Raw genomic sequence first — 23087 nt, forward strand, 5'->3', positions numbered from 1 at the left:
CATTATAGGAGCCATTCCTGCATTTTCTTTCACTGCCTCTTTATGGAAGGAATGCAAAACAGTACAGCAAATACCAAAGACAAAGAAGGCAGGGCTGTAAGACAACAGGCCTTGCATTGGAACAATTCAGATGATCAGAAAGAGAAAGACCTAGGGCTCACAGCCTGAAGGACAGCAAGGATGGAGCTGCCAGAAGAAAAGACCATGATGCTTATAATTAAGGCCTTAAATGGTACGCCCTAATAGCCATCACGGTAACCTGGGAATCTGGTAAGGGCAACTTCCTTATTGCAGGAATGGGGAAGTATGCGACCCTTAAGAGGTCCTTCTAGAGGATGGCACATGAGGGGGACACTTGAGAGGCTGTTTGAAACCTGTTTGCCCAGCACAGCAGACACAGGATAAACCATGATGGGAATTCAAACATAAGAACTTACCTGGCAAATAGCACATAGTTTAAAAAAGAATTTTATTGCAGGGAGACTATAGTTGTTAGTTCTTGTTTCTGTCCTTGGGGACTACGTATATTTAATTCTCTCCATTTACACCAGTCTGCCTAGCTTGACTGGGTTCTTCCGTTCCAGTGAAGTGAGGGGGTAACACAGACCCTCAAAACAAGCATCTATACAACCTGCTGACCTTATCAGAAAGTAAGCTTTGTTTTACATAAGAGAACCTGAAACAACTGAGATTCTTCAGCCCATCCTATCTTATGTACGTTTGGATACTGGATTCTAATTCCACAGAAAGCCAACTCAGCCAGCAGCTCCAACGTCAAAGTCAAAAGTACTTGGAGGATGATGAAGACCTCCTCCTTGAGAGTCATCTCTTGAACGCTCTTGCTTCACAGAATACTGGCTTCAAGAGTGCAAAGCCAAAGGACCCAGTGAAAAATTGTCCAGTTGTTCCATACTGTGTTCTCTTCAGTACCTTACTTTAGTCTCAGTCTTTCTCAGGGATTTCCAGTCCTAGACGTGATAAAGAATGCATGAAGAACTTCGGGAGCTTGCAATCCAAGTTAAGTTCTTGACTCTCAGAGCCCAGGGGAGGTAGGATAAGCTGCTGGGCATGCAAGTGAAGAGGAAGGTAGCGGGTCTTTGCCTTTTCCAGACCCAGTTTCTTCAGGATGCCAACAGACAGCTTCTATATAAGGGAAAGAGAGGCCCATGAAAAAGGATGAAGGAAACACATGCTCAAACAGCCCTGAGAGCCTCTGTTCTGAGGATACCACTCTTAAAACATTCCTAGGAAACAGAACAATTGTTAGGCCTCTTTTTTCCAAATGACACCTGGGAAGTGATTAGGTACTGTCTCAAGGCCCTTATATCCAGAAGTCATAATAACCCTTGGGAAACTTTCATTTGCTACCTGCCCAGCTGTGAGGCTTTCAGAAAGAATGGGTTCTACCAGTCCTGCTGAATTCTTTGGCTTTTCAGCAGTGGTGAGAAAGGTTACTATTAACTTTCAGAGACCCAAAATTAAAGGTAACAATGAATGAAGCAGAAAGGCTCTCCTAATTAACCCTATACAAGTTCTTCCTGCCTTGCCCCACCTTGCTCTAGAGGCCTATGGAGTTTTATGACATACACTTACAATATACTTTTGCTGTCTGAACATCTAACTTCTCTGAGTATAAACTCTCCAAGAGCTGTGACTGCCTGTTCTATTCCCCAAATGTTCAGTCCAATATTAAATACCAAAAGAGCACTTGATATCCCTTTGCTCACTGACTTATTCTGGGGTTTTGACCCACTGGGCGCAAAGAGCAATCTCTCTTTCCCTTTTTGTGGTGCATTGGAAGAAGCCAGGGCCCTCTTACCTGGGGTGCCAACTTGTTCCAGTCAGAATATTTGTGATCCCCAAGAACTGGATACCCCAATCCAAAGGCTAGGTGGACTCGAAGCTGATGCTTCACCCCTGAATAATTGAGGAAAAAGAAAAACAGCAGATCTCCAGATAATCCATCTCATTCAAAGTATTGGTGCATATGTCCTATCTTTTTACTAAATAGCAAAAACCTTGAGGACTGTGTCTCGTTTACCCCGCATCTCCCCCAAAGCCTAGGACTATGCCTTGCAATTAGAGGTACTTATTAAATGTTTGCTGAATCATACTGAATCACCCTGGACACCCAAGAAATGATACAGACTGGTCAGAATACTTACAAAGCCATGCCCATGAAGACTCTCACAATGAGCACTGGAGAGAGCTCACTGATCCACTGTATGGAATGTCCCATAACAGGCCTAAAAAGCTTTAGTTGCTCACAACTGCACCAAGACATTTTGAAACATTATAGATTTGCTAACTCACTCTGGGATGGCAAGAACTCACCTGTGATGGGCTGCAGCTCTAAGAGGGCGCAGGATAGAGTGCTGCTTAGAACCCGATACTGAGTCACAGCAACATGAGCATGCCTGTTTGGACGGACCTTCATGGTTTTCCCATTCTCCATGCGGTAGTTGGGAGCCAATGTCATCTGAAGCCAGAGACCAAGAGTTGACTTCGAGAAAATGGGAGGAAAAGAAAGCTCTACACAGAAGAAGCCTACCTACCTTATGGTGTTGCTGAGAGCCTTGTACCTCCTTCTCAATGATAGGTATATCTATCACCCCTGCTGAATGAATGGGGACCCCCACACAGATGGCCCTGGGGGGAGGGGACAGAACACAAGCATTACAATTCCCAGCAAAGATGAAGGGTGAGGGAAGCCTATAGCGTAAATCTACCTGCTCTTTAGGGTACCTAGCACAAAGCCAATCACAACTGGCTATTTGATAAATGCTTTTTTTTTTTAACGAGGAAGATGATGACAGAAGGATTAGAGGGACCAGTTCCACCTTCCTTGCCAGAAATACAACAAAAAAGGACTGTTCCTACATAGTATCCTCTCTTAATTGTAGGTGAATAAGGCTTCCCTCTCATCAGTTTGCCTGTCTTTGTTAGCTTAGGCTTCCCTCCAGAAAAAGAGTTTTCTGTCAACTAAGTATTGCTCGGAACAAAGGATTCAAATAGCATTGGCTTTTTCACCACCACTGTCTCATCCCAAGGAATCCATCGCTTTATATGTACTGCAGGCAGACAAGAACCACTATCTTTCTGATGTTTGTTTTCCAAAGGGGAGGTTCCTCTAGAGCGCTAGAGCTTCTTAAGAAGAGGTCCACCAATAGATTTCAGGGGGTTCTGTGAACTTGGATGGGAAAAATATATAACTTTATTCTCACTAACTTCTTTAGAAGTTCCTTCAATTATTTAAAAAGATGATTCTGAGAAGGGGTACCATAGGCTTCACCAGACTGCCAAAGAGTTCCATCACACACACACAAAAAGGTCAAAGCCCCCTGCTCAAGGGTAAGGACTAAGTCCTAGGAAAGACAATGAATGTGTAACAGTACATCCAATGTACTTCATTAAGAGTGTAAATCTGCTGGAACTTATATCCATCTGTAAGGACTGGTGCAAACCATAGTCATGACAAATCTCCTAAAACCCTGTTTTGATAAAGGGAAGGGACTCATTCCAAACTAATCACAGTTGCACTTTTGGTGGTAGCGAAAAACTGAAGAAAAATCAGGTGCCCACTGTTTTGAGAATGTATGAACAAACTATGATATATGGATATTATTGCAGGATAAAAATTTATTTGAATTGAATATGAAGAATTCAGGGAATCTGGGGAAAACTTGGATGAAGTGATATATAGTAAAATAATAAGCACAATAACCACAGTCATGTAAAGGAAAACAACACTAAAAGACATGAAAAGACAGATCAACGTACAAACCAATCTTAACCAGAAAGGAATATCTCTCTTGCTAGAGAGGTGGTGGTATATTGTGGTTATGAAAGGAACCTAGAAGGCATATGCTATCAGAATCAGTCACTCTATCAGCCTGTTTTCTTAGACTAATTTCTCTGAGGAAGGGTTCTTAGGGGAGGGTGGAAAGGGGAGCTGAGTATTGGACAATGATAGTGGTGGACTATAAGCTCCTTGAGGGGAGAGGAACATTTTATGCTTTTGTGCCTAAAATGTCTTGCACACAAGAGGTGCTCAATAAATATTTACTTAGTAAATGAACAAAAAGTCAGTCCTTCATCTGAGTTAACTATCCCAATGTTGGCTCCTACCAGTACTTCTTTGCCACCTGCCGAGTTTTAAACAAGTCTTGGACTTCGTGAGCCATCTCCTTGTCCCGTGCCAACACCATCACCCCTGTTGTCTCCTTGTCCAGGCGATGGCAGAGGTGCAGTGGCTCTGCTTTGTTGCCATATAACATCTTAGCCAAAATAGGCAGGATGTCGGTGATACAGCTCTTGACCCCTGGGCCACCTATGAAGAGGGCAGAACAAAGAAGAATGAACCTAAAAAAAGGATTCTACTAGAAAAATAACACCTTGCTTGGAAGGGGGGGAAAAAAAGTTTGTTGCCTTTAGTTGTCAAAGGATCCCAGTAGGAACAAGTAGCATTCTCTTCACTCTACCTAAAGCTACCTATGGGCTCTTACCTCAGGGTCTTTATTGGGGGCGGGGGGAGAAAGAGGGTGTCTATGTTCAAGGTGCCTGAAGATCTGCAAATCCTGCTCAAAAAATGTAACATCATTTTGCTCTCCATACAAAGCTTGCACACTATTCTCTAGCTTTAAGCCTTCATTATGCTATTGCCATCCCTTACCCAAACTTGAATGAGTCTCCTTCCCAACTCTTAAAATAATACTCCAAATTTACTTCCTTTAACTCCTAACTAACCTCATCAGTCACTACTGATGTGCTCAACCATCAGCTCTCTGCAGACAACTCCCAGATTTATATATCTAGCCTTAGCCTCTTTCTCCAGAACTTGAGCACCTCATCTGGAAGCACCACAAGCACCTCAACCTCAACATGTCCAAAACAGAAATAATTCCTGTCCCCCACTCTCTCCCCAAAGCTACCTCTTCCTAAATCCTCTACATTAAGGTTCTAACATCCTTCCAATCATCCAATTATGCAACATCAAAGTCATCTTAGTTTTTCCCTCTCCCACATATCCAATCAGTTGCTATGGTTTATCAAATGTAATTCTACAATATACCAGTCAGTCAATAAGTACTTACTTAGCACCTACTATATGCCAGGCACTGTTCTAAGCACTGAGGATATAAAAAGAGGCAAAAAAAAAAAATCCCTGCCCTCAAGGAACTCATAATCTGGTGGGGAAGACAAGCAGCAAACAAATATGTAAAAACAAGCTATATATAGGATAAACAGAAAATAATTAACAGATGGAAGGCACTAGAATTAAGAGGGCTTGGGACAGGCTTCTTAGAGAAGGTGTAATTTTAGTTGGAACCTGAAGAAAGCCAGGAGGCAGAGATGAGAAGGGCGAATATTACAGACATGGAGGACAACCAGAGAAAATGCCAGAATCTGAGAGGCAGAGTATCTTGTTCATGGAACAGCTAGGAGGCCTATGTCAATGGATCAAAGGGTAATTGGCAGGAAGTAAGGTATAAGAAAACTGAAAATGTAGAGGGGAATTAGGTTGTGAAGGGCTCTGAATGCCAGAGTTTGTATTTGATTCTGGAGGTGATAGGGAGCCACTAGAGTTTACTGAGTAGGGGAATGATAAGTTGGACCTATAGGAAAATCACTTTTGTGTCTGAATGGAGGATGGACTGGAGTGGGGAAAGGCTTGAAGCAGCAGATTCACCAACAGGCTACTACAGTAGTCTAGGCATGAAGTGATAAAGGCCTGCACCATAGTGGTGGCAGTGGCAGTGGAGAGAAGTGGGATATGCTTGAGAGATGCTGCAAAGGTGAAATCGAGATTGGATCTAGGGAGTGACAGACAGTGAGGAGCTGAGAATAACAACTAGGTTTTGAGCCTGGGAGAGTGGGAGGATGGTGTTGCCCTCAACAATACTAGGGAAATTTGGAAGGGGAGAGTGTTTAGGAGGAAAGATGAGCTCAGTTTTAGACATGAGTTTAAGATGTCTACTGGACCTCCAGTTCGAGATGTCTGAAAGGTAGTTGGATATGTAAGACTGGAGGTCAACAAAAAGGTTAGAGCAGGATAGGTATATGTGAGAATCATTAGCATATGGATGATAATTAAATTCATGGGAGCTGATGAGATCACTAAATGAAGTAGAACAGAAGAAGGAGAGAGTCCAGGACAGAGCCTTGCGTGACTCCTACGGTTAGAGGATGTGACTAAATAAGCATCCAGCAAAAGGTAATGAAAAGAAGTTCTGATAGGCAGGAGAACTGAGAGAGGGTAGTGTCTCAAAAATCTTGAGAGAAGAGAGTTCAAGGAGAAGAGGATGATCAACATGTCAAAGGCTACATACAGAAAGGTCAAGAAGAATGAGAATAGAGAGAAAGACATTCGATTAGTCAATTAGGAGATTATTAGTAACCTTGGAGAGAGCAGTTTCAATGAATAATGAGGTCAGAAGCTGGATTGTAAAATGTTAACAAGAGAGTGAGAGAAGGGGGAAGCACCTATTACAGTTGGCCTTTTCAAGGAGTTTAGTCACAAAGGCCACAATATCTGACATGTTTCCCCTTTTCTCCATTCACACGGCTACCATCCTAGTTCTGGACCTCATCACCTCTGCCTGCAATAGGCTTCTAACAAGTCTCTCCAATCCATTCTCCATAGAGCTGCAAATTTTCATACCCAAAGCACGGATCTGACCCTGTCACTCCCCGCCTTGGGAAGTTTCAGTAGGCCATTCTGTCATTGGAATAAGGTACAAACTCCTAGCAGCTTTTGAAGTCCTTTACTATTTGGCTCCAGCCCACTTGTCAAAGATTATTGCACATTACTCTCCCTCACCCCATCTACACTGCAATCAAACTGGCTTATTTTCTGTTCCTCACTAAGGGCCTTCTGCCTCCAGTGTCCACGCTTCTATCCCTACTCCTGGAAGATTCTCCTCACCTCCACCATTCAGATCCTTCAAAGCTCAGCTCAGGTGTAATCCCCCTTTCCTGATCCACCCAGATGCCAGGGACTTTCCCCCAAAATTATTCTGTATATGTTTTGTATTTAGTTCTTTATGTATATAGAATTGTGTCTGCCCATAAAAAATGTAAGCTCCCTGAAGGCAGGGGCTATAGTTTTCATCTCTGTGTCCCTAGCAACTGACACAATGCCTAGCATACAGCAAGTGCTTAATTAGTGTTTCCTGATTTAATGAATAAATCTGTTCACTCATTCAAACCCTCTACACTAAATCCAAAAAAAAAAAAATACTAGAATTCAGAGCTGGAAAGGACTTTAGAGGTCTTCTGGTCCAGCCCCCACATTCCACACATGAAGGAACAAAGTACATGGATACAAAGCGACTTGCTGCAGATATCTGGCTGCCTCTTGCTAAGTGAGGCTTGCCCACACATCTTTTGTACATGTTTTTCATGTGTCTTTGTGTATGTACACCTACATATCCCAGCTTCTCCCATTAGATTGTGAGCATCCTGTACTACTCATAGTCAGTAATTATACAAGGTAGGCATTCAATTAATTGATGCTGACTGGCTCAAAGCTGATTGGTGAGGCAACTCTGTCTGATACACAGTTGTAATGGATATTCTCAATTGTTGCTCTAACCCCTAGGAGAATCCTACAATCACAAGACAGGTTTCAGGGCTATCTTAAAATCATTGAGGTAGAGTTAGAGATAGGGTACCAGGAAATGTGGGTTCTGTTGCCAGACTGGTAAGATATGATGTGCCCGGTCGCGGCCCCGCCCCAGGGGCCGGCGCTGCGGCTCCTACTTCCGCCGGCAGCGCTGTGGCTGCCGCCACTTCCAAGATGGCGACATCTCTGGGCTCCAACACCTACAACAGGCAGAACTGGGAGGATGCGGACTTCCCTATTCTGTGTCAGACATGCCTTGGAGAAAACCCCTACATCAGGATGACCAAAGAAAAGTATGGAAAAGAATGCAAAGCTTACCTATCCAGGTCCATGATGCAGGGCTGTCCTTTAAGGATGACATGCCTAAGTCTGATGTGAACAAAGAATACTACACCCAGAATGTTGAACGAGAGATTTCTAACTCTGACGGAACTCGGCCAGTTGGTGTCCTTGGGAAGGCCACAGCTACCAGTGACATGCTGCTCAAATTGACTCGGACGACCCCTTACTACAAGCGGAATCGTCCTCACATTTGTTCCTTCTAGGTGAAAGGAGAATGTAAAAGAGGAGAGGAGTGTCCATACAGGCATGAGAAGCCTACAGACCCTGATGATCCTCTTGCTCATCAGAACATCAAAGATGGATACTACGGTATTAATGATCCTGTGGCAGATAAGCTGCTAAAACGGGCTTCAACGATGCCTTGCCTGGACCCTCCCGATGATAAGACCATTACCACTCTCTATCTTGGTGGCTTGGGAGATACAATTAGTGAGACAGATCTCAGATCTCAGGCAGCCAGAGGAAAAGAAAAGGAAAAAGAAGGAACCACAGACTCTGGAATTAAGCTGGAACCTGTCCCAGGACTTCCTGGAGCTCTTCCTCCTCCTCCAGCAGCTGAAGAAGCAGCCTCTGCCAATTATTTTAATCTCCCTCCCAGTGGTCCTCCAGCAGTGGTCAATATTGCCCTGCCCCCTCCTCCTGGGATCGCACCTCCTCCCCCACCAGGTTTTGGACCACACATGTTCCACCCTATGGGACCACCACCTCCCTTCATGCAAGCTCCAGGACCCATCCACTATCCTTCTCAGAATCCCCAGAGGATGGGGGCTCATGCAGGAAAGCACAGCAGTCCCTAACGTTCTGCTCCAGTGGTTGGGCTCCAAGGAGGAAAGGCGCTTTAGAAATGTAATAAATAAATCTTGGAGTAAATATTTTTTTCCCTTTTAAGTTTCCATGGTAGCATATAACATGCTAAGATAGGGGCAGACAGAGAGCTGGAACTGAGTTCCTGAGCATGGGGCAGGTGGACGAGCCCTGATAAACTGATATTAACAAATGTGGTCGCTAATGTAACAATGTCCTTTGCTTCTTAACCATGCAGAAAAAAAGAGGGTCAGAGTGAGTGTGGAGCTTCTGGGAACCTTAAGGAGAGTTGTAATTCTGATTGTATGTATTCCTTTGTGTGTTTGGGGTTTGACAGACTTTGACCTGGGGTGAAAGTAAACATTTGACAATATTTTTAATATGATCCTTTTGCTAGTCATTAAGGAGAGTCATTAAGTATTATTTCCCTATTACCCGAGGTCAAACTTTGAAAGTCAAGCACCCCCAGATACTTTCTTTCCTTTCATCCTCCTCTTGCTAAAGGAACCTCTTCCAACAAAACAAAACCGACTTCTTTTCAGTCTTAAGAAAGCTCCTGCACATGCTCTGGCATCCAAAGTGACTGATCTCTTCACAAAACTTTGGGGCCTGCATTGCAAACTAATGCCTCCTCTCACAAGGGAGATGTTAATTAACCTTTCTAACTGTGAAATGAACAAACTTTTTATTTTGCCTGTATGGATGAGCTGTGACTTACAGAAGGGTCTTTATTTAACTTGCACCTTCATGTGTTTCTATCTGATTTTCTGCTGCTGCATAGGAGGCTGTCTATTCCTTTTCTCATTATAGAAATGTTGCTTGGATGTAACTGAATTGTAGTCAAGTGAAAAAGGTCAAAGAAATGAGACCTGTTCTAAATTTTAGAATTTTTTTAAAAAGTGATTAAAACGGGCCAGTTTTTCAAAAAAAAAAAAAAAAAAAAAAAAAAGATATGATGTGCCGTATAGCAAATCAGTTCACCTCTCTGGGCCTAAAGATCCCTCTTTGTAAAATTAGTGAAGTATTATAATAATAATAATAATAATAACAATACCTAGAATTTATATGGCATCTACTATGTGCCAGACGCTGTGCTAAGCACATTATAAGTAATGTTTCATTTAATCCTCACAACAACCCTGGGGGGTATATGGCTATTTTTATCCTCATTTTTTCAGGAAACTGAGAAAAGAGAGGTTTAGTGTCTTGCCCAAGGTCACACTGTCAATAAGTGTCTGAGATCAGAACTGAACTTAGTTCTTCCTGACTCCAGATCCAGCGCTCTATCTACTGTGCCACCTAGCTGCCTCTGGTTATTTCTTTCTTTTAATATGGTTTTATTTATTTCATTAAATATTTCCTAATTACATGTAAAATATTTTAAACATCGATTTTTTAAAATTTTGAGTTCCAAACTCTCTCTCCTTTCTTCCTTCCCCTCCCCTTCCTTAAAAAGATAAGAAATTTTAAAATATCAATTATACATGTGAAGTTGTGCAAAATATTTTTCCATGTTAGCCATTTTGCAAAAGAAAATACAGACAAAAAAGAAATGAAAAATAAAGAAAATTTTTTAAAAGTATGCTTCAATTTACATTCAGAATCCATCAGTTATTTCTCTGAAGGTGGATAGCATTTTCTACCATAAGTCCACTGGAATTGTTTTGAATCATTGTATTGCTGAGAATAGCTAAGTCATTCACAGCTGATCATCTTACAATATTGCTGTTACTATGTACAATGTTCTCCTGGTTCTGCTCACTTCACTTTGCATCAGTTTATATGTCTTCCTAGGTTTTTCTGAAACCATCCTGCTCCTGCTCATCATTTCTTATAGAACAACAGTATTCCATCACAATCATATACCACAACCTGTTCAGCCATTCCCCAACTGATGGGCATCCCCTCAATTTCCAATTCCTTACCACAACAACAACAATGAAAAAAAACTGCTGTAAATATTTTTGTGCAAATAGGTTCTTTTCCCTTTTCTTTCATCTCTTTGGCATACATATAGACCTAGTAGTGGTACACACAATTTTATAGCCCTTTGGGTATAGTTCCAAATTGTTCTCCAAAATGGTTGGACTAGTTTACAATTCTACCAACAGTGGATTAGTGTCCTAATTTTTCCACCTTCTCTCTAGCATCTGTCAATTAGCCAATCTAATAGGTGTGAAGCAGTACCTCAAAGTTGTTTTAATTTGCATTTCTCTATCAGAAGTGATTTAGAGCACTTTTTCATGTGACTATTAATAGCTTTGATTTGTTCTTCTGAAAACTGTATTCTTCGACCATTTGTTAATGGGCTCTTACTTTTTATAAATTTGGTTCAGTTCCCTATATATTTGAGAAATTTGCTGTAAAAATTTTTCCCCTGTTTTCCTTCTAATTTTGACTGAATTAGTTTTGTTCATGCAAAAGCATTTTAATTTAGTGTAATAAAAATTATCCATTTTACTTCCCATGACCCTGTCTCTATCTCATTTACTTATAAACTCTTCCCTTTTCCATAGATCTGGCAGGCAAAATTTTCCATACTCCCCAAATCTGTTTATGATATCACCCTTTATGTTTAAATTACATACAGTTTATCCCTTCCACATCACATATCATGGGTCAGTGTAGGAAATTAAATGGGAAGTTTTGGGCAGTATTGTAGAAGCCACAGACTACATGCAAAATCCAACAGACAACACAGAGCTTATAACCAAATACTTAACCCAAATTTTATAGCAAGGTACCATAAACACCCCATAAAATAAAAAGAAAAAATCCAGATTTCTTCTCTGGCACAAAGGGAGGGCCAAAAAATTTTACTGGATTTTCCAGATCTCAGGGGCACTGTGCCCTTAATCCCCCAAGATGTGGAAGGGATAACTGTACCCATTTTTACATTATTTTGATATACAGTGTGAGATGTTGGTCTATACCTAGTTTCTGTCAAACTGCTTTCTAGATTTCTCAGCAATTTTTGTCAAATAGTGAGTTCTTGTCCCAAAAGCTGGGGTCTTTGGATTTATCAAACACTAGATTACCATGGTTATTTACTACAATGTCTTACGTACCTAATCTATTCCATTGACCCACCACTCTATTTCTTAGCCGATAACGGATTGTTTTGATGATTACTGCTTTGTAATATAGTTTGAAATCTGGTACTGCTAGGCCACCTTCCTTCACAGGGGAAGGGACACTGTCTCGAGCTTCAGGCTTTTTCACATTGCTGTTTTCAGAGCCAGTTTTGGGGGTCTGGAAGTTTTTAGTGTTTCCAAGGTGGCATGATCTGGAAAAAAGGGTGATCACTGGTACTCATTCTGGTCCTTACCCAAGAAGGGCCCCTGATGCTTTGAGATTGCAATCGATATTGCTCCTCAGGGCCCCTGTTCCCTTGAGACCAAAAATAGTACTGTTCCTCAGGGTCCTTGATTCCTTGGAACCAGAAGTGACACTGTTCCTTAGGGTCCCTGATCCATTCTGACCAAAACTGATACCATTCCTCAGGGCTCCCTCTTGACTGAAGGTACTCCTCTCCACCCTTGAACTATGACCTAGAAGTGGGTACAGGCCAACCAGTGTCTAGTCCTGTTTCCAGCGCTAGCACAGGGGTCTGCTATAATCTCTTATTGAACAATTGCTGGGTACCCTATCTCTGGCTTGAGAGCTCCTGAAGCTGCTGCTCCTTCTGTCACCACCACTAGTGTTTCATTCATATTGCCTTCAGACTGGCCTCCATCCTCATGTCACAGATCTCTCTTTCTGACCTTCTAAGTTGCCTTGAGTTGGAAAAACGTCTCACTGACCTTTCATTGGCTCTGCCACTCTAAAATCTGATTTAAGTTGTTCTTTTAAAGTTGTTTCAAGGAAAATCTTGGAAGAGCCCAACTGAGTGCTTTTCTACTCTGCTATCTAGGCTCTGCCTCCTCTGATTTTTTCTAAGCCCCTTTCTACCTATAATAATTATAGGCATTTCCTCCATGAGGCCTTCTCTGTTCCTTCTACCTGAAAGTGTGCCAGTGTTCTTTCACTCAGATTTGGCCAAAACACGTTTGGCCAATCAGATGACAGGTAGGACTGTATAGAAAGAATGCCCAGAACTGGGAGCAACACAACAGAACTGGGAACAGCGGAGCAGAGAGTGGCAGGATTCAAAAGCAGAGAGCCAGCATTGAGAGTGCAGAGCGGAGACTGCTGAACAAGAGAATTGTGGAGATCAAGGGACTCAGAGTTAGTAGAGCTGCAGGAGAGAGTGCTGAGTGGAGAGTTGTGGGTATGAACTGTACCATTTTTCTATTTTTGTATCTGCAACACGTAGCACAGAGCTTTATATATAGTTGGTATATCGACAATTCAATTCAGCTCATCTTTTCCTTCTTTGATCCTTACCGTGCACAGGTAGGCCATATGGCTTGTTAATGACAACAAGGTTCTTGTCTTGATGTAGGATCCCTCTCTTTAGTGCCTTAGATAACACATTGGGGTGGACATTCTGTAGTTGCTGCGTATACCGTTTCAGCTCGTGCACTCTCCTCTGAACAGGGTCTCTAGGCACCTGTGAGAGAAAAAAAAGATATCACTCACAATGGCCTTAACAGTCCCCATCATGACTTAGGGAAGAATTGGGACTAGGACATATATCCAATAATTGGAAAATGGCTAAATATATTGTGGTAGATCAAAATAATTGGATATAATTATACCATGAGAAATGACAAATACTAAAAAATACAACTAAATATAGAAAGATACTAACAAATAACTGCAACAAAATCCTATTCTATATACAGGAGTTTCATTTCTCAAGCATCCCTAAGCTGGTACTCTAAAATTATGAGATCTGTAACTAATGATGGACATGTGAACATACCACTGGAGGAACTAAATCCTCTGAATTTTGACATTTTCACCATAAATGAAACCAGATGACAGAAGGAAGTTGCATCTAAATGGAAGGCTGGCTCATAGGTTCTCCTTGAAGAGGCAAATAAAAGAGTGGGCCATAATGTTTTATCATATATCCCAGAGTAACAAGAAACATTCATGAGACATTTGGCCACCTTGTATTGCAGTGCACATAAGAATCTGCAATAAGACCACTATGAGAATAACTGTGAAATTTATGACTCAACATCAATTGTGGAGGACAAGGAAGTAGAAAAATTCTTAAAGAATGAATATAAATGAAAAAACATATTATGCACTTAATATATACAAAGTATATGCTAAGAGCTGGGGCTACAAAGACAGTTCCTGTTCTCAAGGAGCTTACATTCTAACATGGAGGGGCAAAGCTGCAGGTCAGATGGAAAGGCCTGGTGGTCTTTAAGGCACAGTAGGAAAGCAAATGTTAATGCATCTCCTTTGTATCAGTTGTATTGATTAAACCATATTCCTTTCTGATGTTGAAATATTTCATAGTGTCAAGGCCTTTGGCCAGAAGAATTTTCTTTTCTGCATTTTGTTGTCTAGGGGCTGCTCCCTGATGGCAGTGGGAGCTAGGCACAAAGAAGGGCTGGTAATATGGTGGCATTGCTATTCCAGGAGCCTCAGGTTTACCTGCCTGACAATAGCAATTGGCAGGTGGCTGGTATTAGGAGATCTCTTTTCTCCCTTCTATAATGGCTGTGGAGACTAGACCAGAAACAGGACCAGTACTCTGAAGGACACTGCCACTCCTGGGCCTCTAAGGCTGGGCTTTCTCCACCAGAGTTATAGTAGTAAGGCAAAATTCATGACCTGAGAGGACCATGGGCATGCCTGAATAGCTCGGAATCACGAAGTATAAGGAATTCTCTAGGTAGAAGGTAGAGGAAGCATAGCATTTATTTAGACTCCAGAGGATCAGATTCGAGGACCAATGCCCCCAATTTGATATTGTAGCAATAATATTCCAAAACCAGTATGCCCACTTCACTATTGTAACAAAGAAATTATAACAAAATATTATAGCAAGGAACCAAGCCATATTGTAGCTTCCCCTCCATGGCAGGGCTTCCCTATAACAAGATCACTCACGAATCCTAATTCTCCACTCAGCACTCTCTCCTGCAGCTCTACTAACTCTGAGTCCCTTGATCTCCACAATTCTCTTGTTCAGCAGTCTCTGCTCTGCACTCTCGATGCTGGCTCTCTGCTTTTGAATCCTGCCACTCTCTGCTCCGCTGTTCCCAGTTCTGTTGTGTTGCTCCCAGTTCTGGGCATTCTTTTTATACAGTTCTACCTGTCATCTGATTGGCAAGAACTCAGCGCACATACCACTGGCTCTAGTCTTAGCAACTCCCCTTAGGGCCCTGAGGGCTTCACACCTACATCAGCTTAGCACCTACTAAGTAGGGGTTTGGGGCCTTCTTAGGAACAAAGATATAATCAGGCCTTCCCACTTAGGCCCACCAGAGCCCTATTGAATAGGTGGGGAAGATCTTTGATCAGATTAATTCTACAAGAGTCTAGGAGGAACCATACCTGAGGTCATGGTAGTAGTCTGACATGCCTGGAACATGCCATCTCTTATCTCTTCTTCAAGACTGCCTTGCTGCTTTGGCTAGGTTGGGTTCCCTGCCCTATCAGTGGCAGGAGGTATTGGTGGTAGTGAGGATGGCAGAACTTGGATGGTGGCTCTTGTGTTTAACTGCCTGCCTGTGGCAATGGTTGGCTGGGGGGATGGCAGGCCCCTTTTCCACAAAGACTGCACTATAAGTAAATATAAAGCAAGAGAGAAAGACACAAACTAAGGTGGGGGGGTGGTGAGGAATCAGAGTAGGCATCACATAGGAAGTGACATCTGAGCTTAATAAACCACATAAATTAAATCAGTCAGTCAAAAAGCATTTATTCAGTCCTTACTAAGAGCCAAGCACTGTGCTACGCACTGGGGATAAGGAAAGAAGACATGGCCCCTGCCTTAAGGAGTTCACACACTGATGGGTGAGATAAATAACTACGTACATAGGAGATATATACAGTATGAATGAAGGTAATCTCACAGAGAAGGCACTAGTAGTGAGGCGATGGGAAAAGCCTCTTGCAGAAGACAGAATTTGAACTTAAAGAAGGCCAAGGAAGCCAGGAAGTAAAAGGGAATGTGAGAAATAATTCATTTGTACCCCTACTCTATTCCAATCAGTTTGATATTCTACATAAACCATATGGGGATAGATAGGTTCTTATAATGGGCCTCAAACTTTAATGTGACATCCACCACTTGTTTACCAAGTCATGAGCTTCCCTTGCACCACCACGAAAATGCTAACAAAGATATCTCCAATCTGTTTTATTCAAATTCCATGTCCAAACCCAGCATGGGCGGGATGCCTTGATGCTTTAGAAATTCCAATACCTCCAGACCATTATCTCTTGTCCATCACCAACAGGTGACCATCTCATGACCATCTCATGACCATTTAGTCAGTGGAGATGCCTCATACTTCACCCAACCTGTAACCTGCCCCCCTGCACTGCTAATATGTCATTTTGGGCACTCTTTTGCCTCTTTTGCATATTTGGGTATCCAATCCTATAAAAACAAGGTCTCAGAAGAAAGGGGCATCTCAGATAGTGAGGAAGATATGAGGTCCACTTCATTAGAGAGAACCATAAACCCTTTAATAAAGTACCACTGGCTCAGAGGTCTGCCTCAGTCTCTTTTATTGTAGGTTGGACAATTTTAATCCCCATAGTAAAGCGTACCAGGCACGGGGAGAACCAGGGAAAAGTCATGGAACTGGGAGATAGAGTGTTGTGTATAAGAAGCAGCAAGTGGCCCAGTGTAGCTAGATTATAGACTACATAAACAGAAGTAAAACGTAAGAAGGCTGGAAAGGTAGGTAGAGGCCAAGCTGTGAAGGGCTTTAAAAGCCCAACAGTGCAATTAACATTTGACCCTGAAAGTAAATATGGAACTACCAGAGCTTACTAAGTAAGGCGCTGACATGTCGGACTTGTGCTTTAGGAAAACTACTTTGTCAGCTTAATAGAGGCAGGATTAGCATGGGAAGAGGTTATTAGAATAGTTCAGGTATGAGGTTTTGAGGATCTGCACAAGTTGGAGCTGTGGGAGCAGAGAGAACAACATATATACAAAAGATGTGAAAGTAGAAATGACAAGAGTTTACAATAAGTTGCATGTGTGGGATAAGTATGAATGAGGAACTGAGGATGACACTGAGACTGTGAGTCTGGGTGACTGGGAGTACAATGGCAATGAGAAAGTCAGGAAGTGGAGAGAGTCTGGAGTAGGTTTTGGATATATTGAGTTTGAGATGCTTATAGGACATCCTGTTTAAGATATCCAAAGGAAGCCAGTGAAATGGGACTAGAACTCAGGAAAGAGACTAAGACTAGATATATGCACCTGAGAATTATCTGTTTAAAAATGATAACTGAACCCAGGGGAACTTATGAGAGTACCAAGTGAGATAATAAGCAGGGAGAAGAAAGGAGGGCCCAGGACAGACTCTTGGGGAACACTAGGGGTTAGTGGGCATGATCTGGATAAAGAACTAGCAAAGACTAAGAAAGAGCAATCAAATGATATGAAGAGAAGAGAGCACTGTGGGAAAAAAAAACCCTAGAAAGGGGAGAATATTTGGGGGAGAGGATTATCAACAGTGTTAAAAGCACAGAAAGGTCAAAATGTATGAAAATCTAGTTAGAGTTGGCAATTAAGATATCACTGGTACGGGAATATGGTGGCACATGATAATAATCAGGGCTACAAAGGAGGTTGAGGCTGGTGGATTGCCTGAGTTCCAGAGTTCTGAACTTCAGGAAGACAAAAGCTGATTGGATGTCTACACTAAGCCCTTCATCATTACAATAAGTTCTCAGGAACAAGGAGCCAAAGACAGCTTGAAGGTGCAAACTGGCTCAGGCTGAAAACAGTGGGTTAAAGCTTCTGTGCTGATCAATAGTGAGGTCAGGCCCTCGAGTGGCCACTATACTTTCAATCCAGGCAAGATAGGGGGACCCAGCCGAAATTTTTTTAAAAGTTATCATTAATAATTTTGAAACTTTAAGTTGAATGAGGTCAAAAGCCAAAACACGGAGGAAGTAAGAGAAGAGGAAGCAGAAGCACTTACAATAGACAACTTTCTTAAGTTTAGCCAAGAAGGGCTTAGATGTAAGATGGTAGCTAGTAGAGATGGTCATATCAAATGGGAGTTTTTTTTAAAGATGCAGGAAATTTGAATGTGTTCTGTAGGCAGAGGAGGAGGAGCCCATAGGTTGGAAAAAAATGGAAGATTAAAGAAAATGTGGGGATGACAGAGGGGGACAATCTGCTGGAGAAAACAGGAGGGGATGGGATCAAGGGTCTATGTGGAGAGATTTGCCTTGGCAAGTGGAAAGGCTACATCTCCATGTGAGACAAGGGCGAAAGAGGAGGTAGTAGAAGATGTCTGAAATGAAGAAATGAAAAGAGGAAGCTCTTGATGAATGGCCTCAATTTTTTTAGTGAAGTATAACCCTGAGAGGGTGGGGGAGGGATGCTTATGTTGGACTTGAAGATGGATGAAAAGGTCTGTAACAGTCACTGTTGGTTGGGTAGAACAATGAATTGGTTAGGGGGGTTTAAAAGAGACTGCCTCACTGCAGTGAAGGCATTTGAGATTGTGAAATTTAAATTTGTGACCCAGGCACCATAGTTTCATGACTTTTCCATAGCTCCATTTAGCAGCACATGAATAGGAACAAAGGAAGTAGAAGATGGGAATAACCTATGGTTGGGGTTTATCAAAGCAATACTGGCAACAGGATGGGTAGCTAACAGGCTACTGTCAAGATATTTAGAAGGGTTAGCATCTTGAGTAGTTCCCTTGTGGAGGATTTATGGGAAGAAATGGGAACCACTAAATTGTATATAAGGATCCCTGAGGGCCACATATTGATTTAGAAAACCATCTGGTAGGAACTACATTTTAATCTAGTTCCTGCTGCCTTAGGGAGTGCTGTGGTCACATGTTCGGCCCCTAAGATGTAGTCTAACCCTCTCGTTTTATAGAGGAAATCAAGGTCAAAGAGACGTATTAGTGGAACAAAAAGATAGTGATGGGCTAACAGATGAGTAGCTAACAGGCCAATATCAAGAGACTTAGAAGAAGGCTCTGAACATCTTGAGTGGACCTCTTGTGGAGGATTTATGAGAGGAGATGGTTAAGAATTATGTGGAATGAGAGTGCATGGATGGGTTGGGATCAGTGTCGTTTGAGGGAGTACTTACATAGGGATCACAAATCCTCTGAAGTATGGAAGTATACATGGAAGATGTCTTCATCAGAATGGAACACCCATTTAGCTAGCAAAAATGTGTAAGATGTGAAATCTCATTCTAATGCCTTTCCTCTAGTAATTATTATTTCCTATTTATCCTGTTCTCTCCTCCCTTAGACTGCAAGCTCCTTGAGGACAAGAACTGTCTTTTGCCTTTTTTATATCCCCAGTGCTTAGCATGATAACTGGCACATATATTGGCACTTAATAAATGTTTATTGATTGAATGAAAACTCCTTGATGGAAGAGAGGCACCCTATTTCTGGTAGAGCTGTGAATTAGTTTGACAGTTTTGGAAAACATTTTGGAATTACACAAGAAAATTACCAAATTGTGCATACCCTGTGATCCAGAAATGCCACTACTGGTGGTATAGCCCCAAAAGGTGACTGACAATAAGAAAAGAACCATATGTTGAAAATGTTCATGACAGCACTAAGTTAAGAAAAAACTAGAAGAAAATTTGAGCCCAACAATTGACAAATGGGTGAGCAAACTCAGGTAAATCAATGTGTGATTCTGAAACCAATTCAAATGTAATGGAATGCTGCTATCCCATAAGGAAAAGGTCAGAGAAACATGGCAAGCAAAACTTGTATGATGTGACAGATAGGACTCATAGCAGCACAACAGCATACCAACCAACTAAACCAAAGTAAGTAAAATCATTACAGAGAGGCAATAAAACATAGGATGGTCAGTGTTAGTTCCATACTATCAAAGCCCAAGACAGTCATCCGCTCTGTTAACAAAGGGTGATCAAACCGTTTTCTTGGATATGTTTTAAACAGGGATTTGATTGGGTGTTTGTTGGGAATTATCTGCTGTGTCAAAACAAAATGTATAAAATACATTTCCTCCCTTCTGGTCCAAATGTTATCAATAATATGTTTTTGAAATTAAAATATAGTTTGGATATTATGGTTTTATTTTTCATTTGCACTTCAAATGAAATTTGATTTCATTAAAATTTTTCATTTTAAACATGTTTCTTGGCATGTTTGTAGGTATGTTTAGGGGTAGTGACTTACAGGGTGTTCCTAAAGTCTGGACACATAGCCAAAAATGCGTATTTTCAAGAAATGAAATGAATGAAATTTTCAACAACATTTTATTTAATTGGAATATTAACAAATAACACCTTCGATATGATTTCCATCATTTGTGATGCAAAGGTTGATGTGCTTTGCAAGATTGACGTGAACTCGATGCAATAACTCCACATTTCCTATGTGTCCAGACTTTAGGAACACCCTGTAGGATTTTATCAGGATAGAGAACTCGGTAACTTAATGTTAAAAGAGTTGCCTAGAGCACCAAGAAGTGACGCGACCAGCCCGCGGTCACCCAGTCAGCGTGTGACCACCGCCGACCTGGAACCCAGGTCTTCCTGAATCCAAGGCTACAGCTCTTTATACCCCAAGGCAGTGCCTCCGGGTAAATAACAATTAAATTACTTTTAAAAATAAAAAGAAACGGAGAAGGGACCGCCAGGTGCTAAAGCACCAGAGCCAGGCCCAACAGCGGCCGAGGCCAATCCACTGAGAGCCGCCAACTGAGCCACAGCACCCCAACCCCCGATCCCGGATCCCGGAACCCTGTGGGTCACCGCCCCCCACCTCCCCCCGCCTCTGCTCCCGCTAGGTGCGCGCACTGCCTCCTGGGAATCGTAGTCTCGGCGCCCTCACCTCCCTCTCCTTCGCTTTTTGTTCTTGCTTCTGGGCTCGCACCTTCTCCGCTAGCTGCTGAGCACTCGAAGGCCGAACCGCGGCAGTAGCGGAACACAGGCATTTGGCTACGAGGAAGAAGTGCCGCCCCCAAATGCGGCCGGTATGACAGGCCGAGAACCTCAGCACACTCCTCGCGGACGCCGCCATTTTATCTGTGGGGGGGCGGGGGGGGAAGGGAACGAAGGCTACTATAGGCGGTGTGGGGGTGGTGCGGGGGTATGAAGGGGAGCTCCAGAGAGTCACGTGGGAAAGAATGAGGCGGGTGGTGGGTGGAGCCGACCCGGTGGCCGTTCTGTCACGTGGGATCGCCCAGCGCTCAGTGCGGCTGCGCGGGCCGGTAGCAGCAGCTGGAGAACGGCGGCGGCGGCAGCAGCGGGCTGACGGACGGACTGAGGCGACTCGGGTGAGTCGGTTTTGGGGACTGGCAGGGGAAGTGCGCCGGTGGTCGCCTCAGCATCGCTCGCCCTCTGGGGCCCGGAGTTCCCATCCTCTGAGACTGCTTTCTCGGCACTACTTGTTGGAGGACAGTCCCACTTAAAAACAGCTCCCCACCCCCGCTCCCTCCCTGGCGACCCTCGCCAACGTTCCTCGGGGACCCCTTCTCCCTCCCGGCGAGGGCGCCAGCCCGCGGACCCCTGAGGAACCGCAACCTCTCGGCGCCGACCCTCCCGCCCACAGACGCTCGGGGATACCTTCGGGAAGCCTTCTCTGGGCTCACAAACTCCCCGCCCCTTTGTCTGTAACTGGGACTGCCCGGGGATGTCGCCAGTTCTTCCCCTCCTGGATACCTGAGGGCCCCTTGAGTCGGGTCCGGGGTGCCAGCCCTGCCTCCCTTCCCGTGTCCTCTCCTCAGACCTCATTTCCCAGTTTTTCTGCTTTTCCACCCCGCAATCAAACAGGAAAACACATCAACTGGTTCTCTACTCTGTATGAAGTTGTTAACCTCACCTCCAAATTCTCGTCTCCCTCCTCCCGAAATGAGGATATTCTTATAGTCACACACAGGCACAACTTCCCCGAATAAACATAATTCCCAACCGCGCTTCTAGATAGGCATAGATCATAGGATGGAGAAACGGAAGGGACCATCTAGTTCAACTCCCTTATTTTACGGGTGGTTAAACCGAGAGGTGAGTAACTGGTCACTGGTGGAGGTCCGGGATACAACCCCTGGTACTCTGACTCCAGTCCAATTCTCTTTCCATAACACCACCCTCCTGTTGAGGTACTTTGTTTTTCTACTGCAAGAGGATCTTAAAATATCAGATAGTGGAAAAAAAATGTTATCAACTCCCGGGCCTTTTACACCAAAGGCGTCGGGCTGGCAGATATAATAAGAGGAAATCCTGCATCGGGCAAAGAAGTTAAACCAGAAGCTTCTAACTAGGTCCCTTCTAACTAGGACTCTGTGAAAATGTTGCTGTCCTTTCCTTCTTTTTAGCCCAAATATTGTCAAAACCAATTCAGTTTGTTCCATTGCTTTTGGAAAAAAAAGGCAGATTGAAAAGTTTATGAAGTTAGATAACCAGATGTACAATGTTTCTTTCTTGGTCTGAATAAGAAATGCTTAATTCCCCTGGGAGATGCCCATACATGTTGACAGAAACTCAGTAGGTAACTTGGAAGCAACGTCTTCATTAAGCATAGTAAAAGAAATAGTACTTAGCACAGCACCTACCACATAGTAGACACAATAAATATTTTTTGGTTGTTTGATACTACATTTTTTTAATGTTTTGCTGAACATTTTTTTCCTTTAAAAATGTTTATATGGTTGTGTATGATGTTCTCCTAGCTCTGCTCCGCTCACTCAGCATTATACGTGTAAGTTTTTCCAGGTTATTAGGACGTTCAGTATCTTCCCAATTTCTTCTAGCACAATAGTATTTCATTACCTTCATATACCGCAACTTGTTCAGCCATTCCCCAATTGTTGGGCATCCCCTTCATTTCCAATTCTTTGCCACAAAGCTAATTAATAGAGTTGGAATTACAATTTCCTAACTCCTGGTCAAACATTTTTTTCCACTCCCTTTTGGTTCGGTTTGGTGAGGAACTTCCAAGAGTAAATATTTAGGTAGTTGGAAATATGGGACTGGAGCACTGGTGATTGTTTAATATTGAAGATGTACGTTTGGGAGTAATTAGTCTGGAATCGATAAATAAAATAATCTTACTAGATGAGCTCTGCTAGATTAAAGGAAAGTCGGAGTACCAAGGACAGATCCTGAATTGAGTGGATCACTAGAAGAGGAGTTGGGAGAAAAAAGCTAGGGTTTGTTTTTTTTTTTTTGCCTACCCCAAAAGAAGTAATATGAGGT

General features: G+C 42.8%; 1 protein-coding gene and 1 pseudogene across 1 annotated transcript; one reads left to right on the forward strand and one right to left on the reverse strand.

The window, feature by feature from the left end:
• Positions 1 to 451: 451 nt before the first annotated feature.
• RPUSD4 (RNA pseudouridine synthase D4) lies at positions 452 to 20917 on the reverse strand. The gene is made up of 7 exons (XM_036747648.1): positions 20725 to 20917; positions 13157 to 13322; positions 4129 to 4330; positions 2556 to 2649; positions 2335 to 2479; positions 1820 to 1917; positions 452 to 1143 (listed from the first exon to the last, which is right to left on the reverse strand). The coding sequence occupies exons 1-7, from the start codon at positions 20911 to 20913 to the stop codon at positions 943 to 945; spliced, it is 1095 nt and encodes a 364-aa protein (XP_036603543.1). The 5' UTR covers positions 20914 to 20917; the 3' UTR covers positions 452 to 942.
• Positions 7799 to 8833, forward strand: LOC118840144 (annotated as a pseudogene).
• Positions 20918 to 23087: the final 2170 nt, after the last annotated feature.

This window comes from Trichosurus vulpecula, chromosome 2 (genome assembly GCF_011100635.1).
Source record: "Trichosurus vulpecula isolate mTriVul1 chromosome 2, mTriVul1.pri, whole genome shotgun sequence".
Lineage (NCBI taxonomy): Eukaryota > Metazoa > Chordata > Mammalia > Diprotodontia > Phalangeridae > Trichosurus > Trichosurus vulpecula.